At 33.4% G+C, this 1,732-nt stretch overlaps 1 protein-coding gene across 1 annotated transcript in view; it reads right to left on the minus strand.

Annotated features, from left to right (window-relative positions):
* The window catches only part of LOC107691816 (equilibrative nucleoside transporter 2), a 13,461-nt gene that overhangs the window by 8,435 nt on the left and 3,294 nt on the right, over positions 1-1,732 (minus strand). The window contains exon 6 of the mRNA XM_016490621.1: positions 365-499. Within this exon, the coding sequence (XP_016346107.1) occupies positions 365-499 (135 nt within the window). The remainder of the gene's footprint in view (positions 1-364; positions 500-1,732) is intronic.

The raw sequence follows: 1,732 nt of genomic DNA on the forward strand, positions 1-1,732 counted from the left end.
CACACACACACACACACACACACACGCACACACACACACACACACACACAAAGTGAACAGATCTATACAGAAATGCATGAGATGTTCCTCACATCCGAAATGTTTATTGTAGTGAATCACTGTGTAGTTAAATTAGCAAAAGGGGAGAAATGTCACAATTAAAAATTTGTCCCACCTTAATCTCATTTGTAAAATAGTAACTATATAGAAATATTTTTTCAAATGACCAAATGGAAAGGTCAAAAACACTAAAAACATTATCTAAAATTAAAATATCAAAAACAGAAAATATGCACACAAAAAAAAACTTGTTCAAGATATTAATAAGAACTAAACTAGTATCTCAATGATATTAGCGTCTCACTTGCGATGGTGAAGATCATTGCAAGAGCAGCAAATGTCCCAGCGAGTCCCTGTCCACTCATAAAGACAGTGCTGTACCTCTGCGGGAACAAACCCACCAAACCAAACAGACTTCCCTGTAACACGGCCCCGAACGCTGAGAGAGAGAGAGACAATCACAAGCATAAAAAACTTATCTTTACCAAAAGAGTGCACAAACAGGGCTGAGTGATACACATGAAAAAATCTCTTGATGCACGGCAGTGATTATGCATTTACTCTGCAAGTGTGTTTGTCAGTCAGCCAAGTTTGGGGTTGAATGTTTTTGAATCAAGTCTCGTCTGCTCACCAAGGCTGCATTTATTTGCATTTATCAAAACTACAATTAAAAAAAAACAGCAATATTGTGAAATATTATTACAATTTCAAATGTCTGTTTTCTATGTGAAAATTTAATTTATTTCTGTGATCAAAGCTGTATTTTCAGCATCATTCCTCCAGTCTTCAGTGTCACATGATCTTCAGAAATCATTCTAATATGCTGCTCAAGAAACATTTCTGATTATTACGTAAACTGTGATACATTTTTCAGGATTCTTTGAAGAATAGAATGTTCAAAACAACAGCATTTATTTGAAATAGAATTTTCAAATTTTGTAACATTCTGTCTTTACTGTCACTTTTGATCAGTTTAATTCATTCTTGAACACATATACATATATATATATATATATATATATATGTGTGTGTGTGTACTACGGTTCGGTATGTGCTATGTTTAGGGAAAAAGGACTATACTGTCAAATAAAAATAAAGAAAATAAGAACAAATGATCTAACTGCAAGCAACAGCACAAATAAATACAATATAGCAAAGATACGAATAAAATAAGCAGTGCTTTTCAGGTTTTTTAGTTTAGTACAGAAATTGAATTAAGTAATCAAATGTAAAATAACATCACATCTTTTCTGTATAAATTAAAGATTAATCCTTAGTAATATTACAAAAGCTATTAAATCAAGAGCAATGAGTGATTTCCTTGTCTTTTGTTGTTTGATTAACATAAAAAAAAGTGCTGTCGCTTTAAGAGAGTGTATGTTCGGCCGACTACGTCTGCTAGCTTACCAAGCTGGCCATGTTGACATTATTTGTGTGTGAATTTGTTCATTCAAACACAAAAGAGTTTAAAGAGAACTCAATATACGCACTGAAAAAGAGCGACTTGTTTGTTCAAGTTTTTTGTTCATCGCTGCTGTTGTAATGTATTGGGAAGCCAGAATGCGTATCCATCAACAGAAACATATATTAGCCGAACACTGTTTTACGTGTTATTTATAGCAAACCATATTACAGATGCGTTGTCAGATTTAAGTTGAACCGCGGTCCTAGC

Source organism: Sinocyclocheilus anshuiensis, unplaced genomic scaffold (assembly GCF_001515605.1).
Source record: "Sinocyclocheilus anshuiensis isolate Anshui unplaced genomic scaffold, SAMN03320099.WGS_v1.1 scaffold206, whole genome shotgun sequence".
NCBI classification, from domain to species: Eukaryota; Metazoa; Chordata; class Actinopteri; order Cypriniformes; family Cyprinidae; genus Sinocyclocheilus; species Sinocyclocheilus anshuiensis.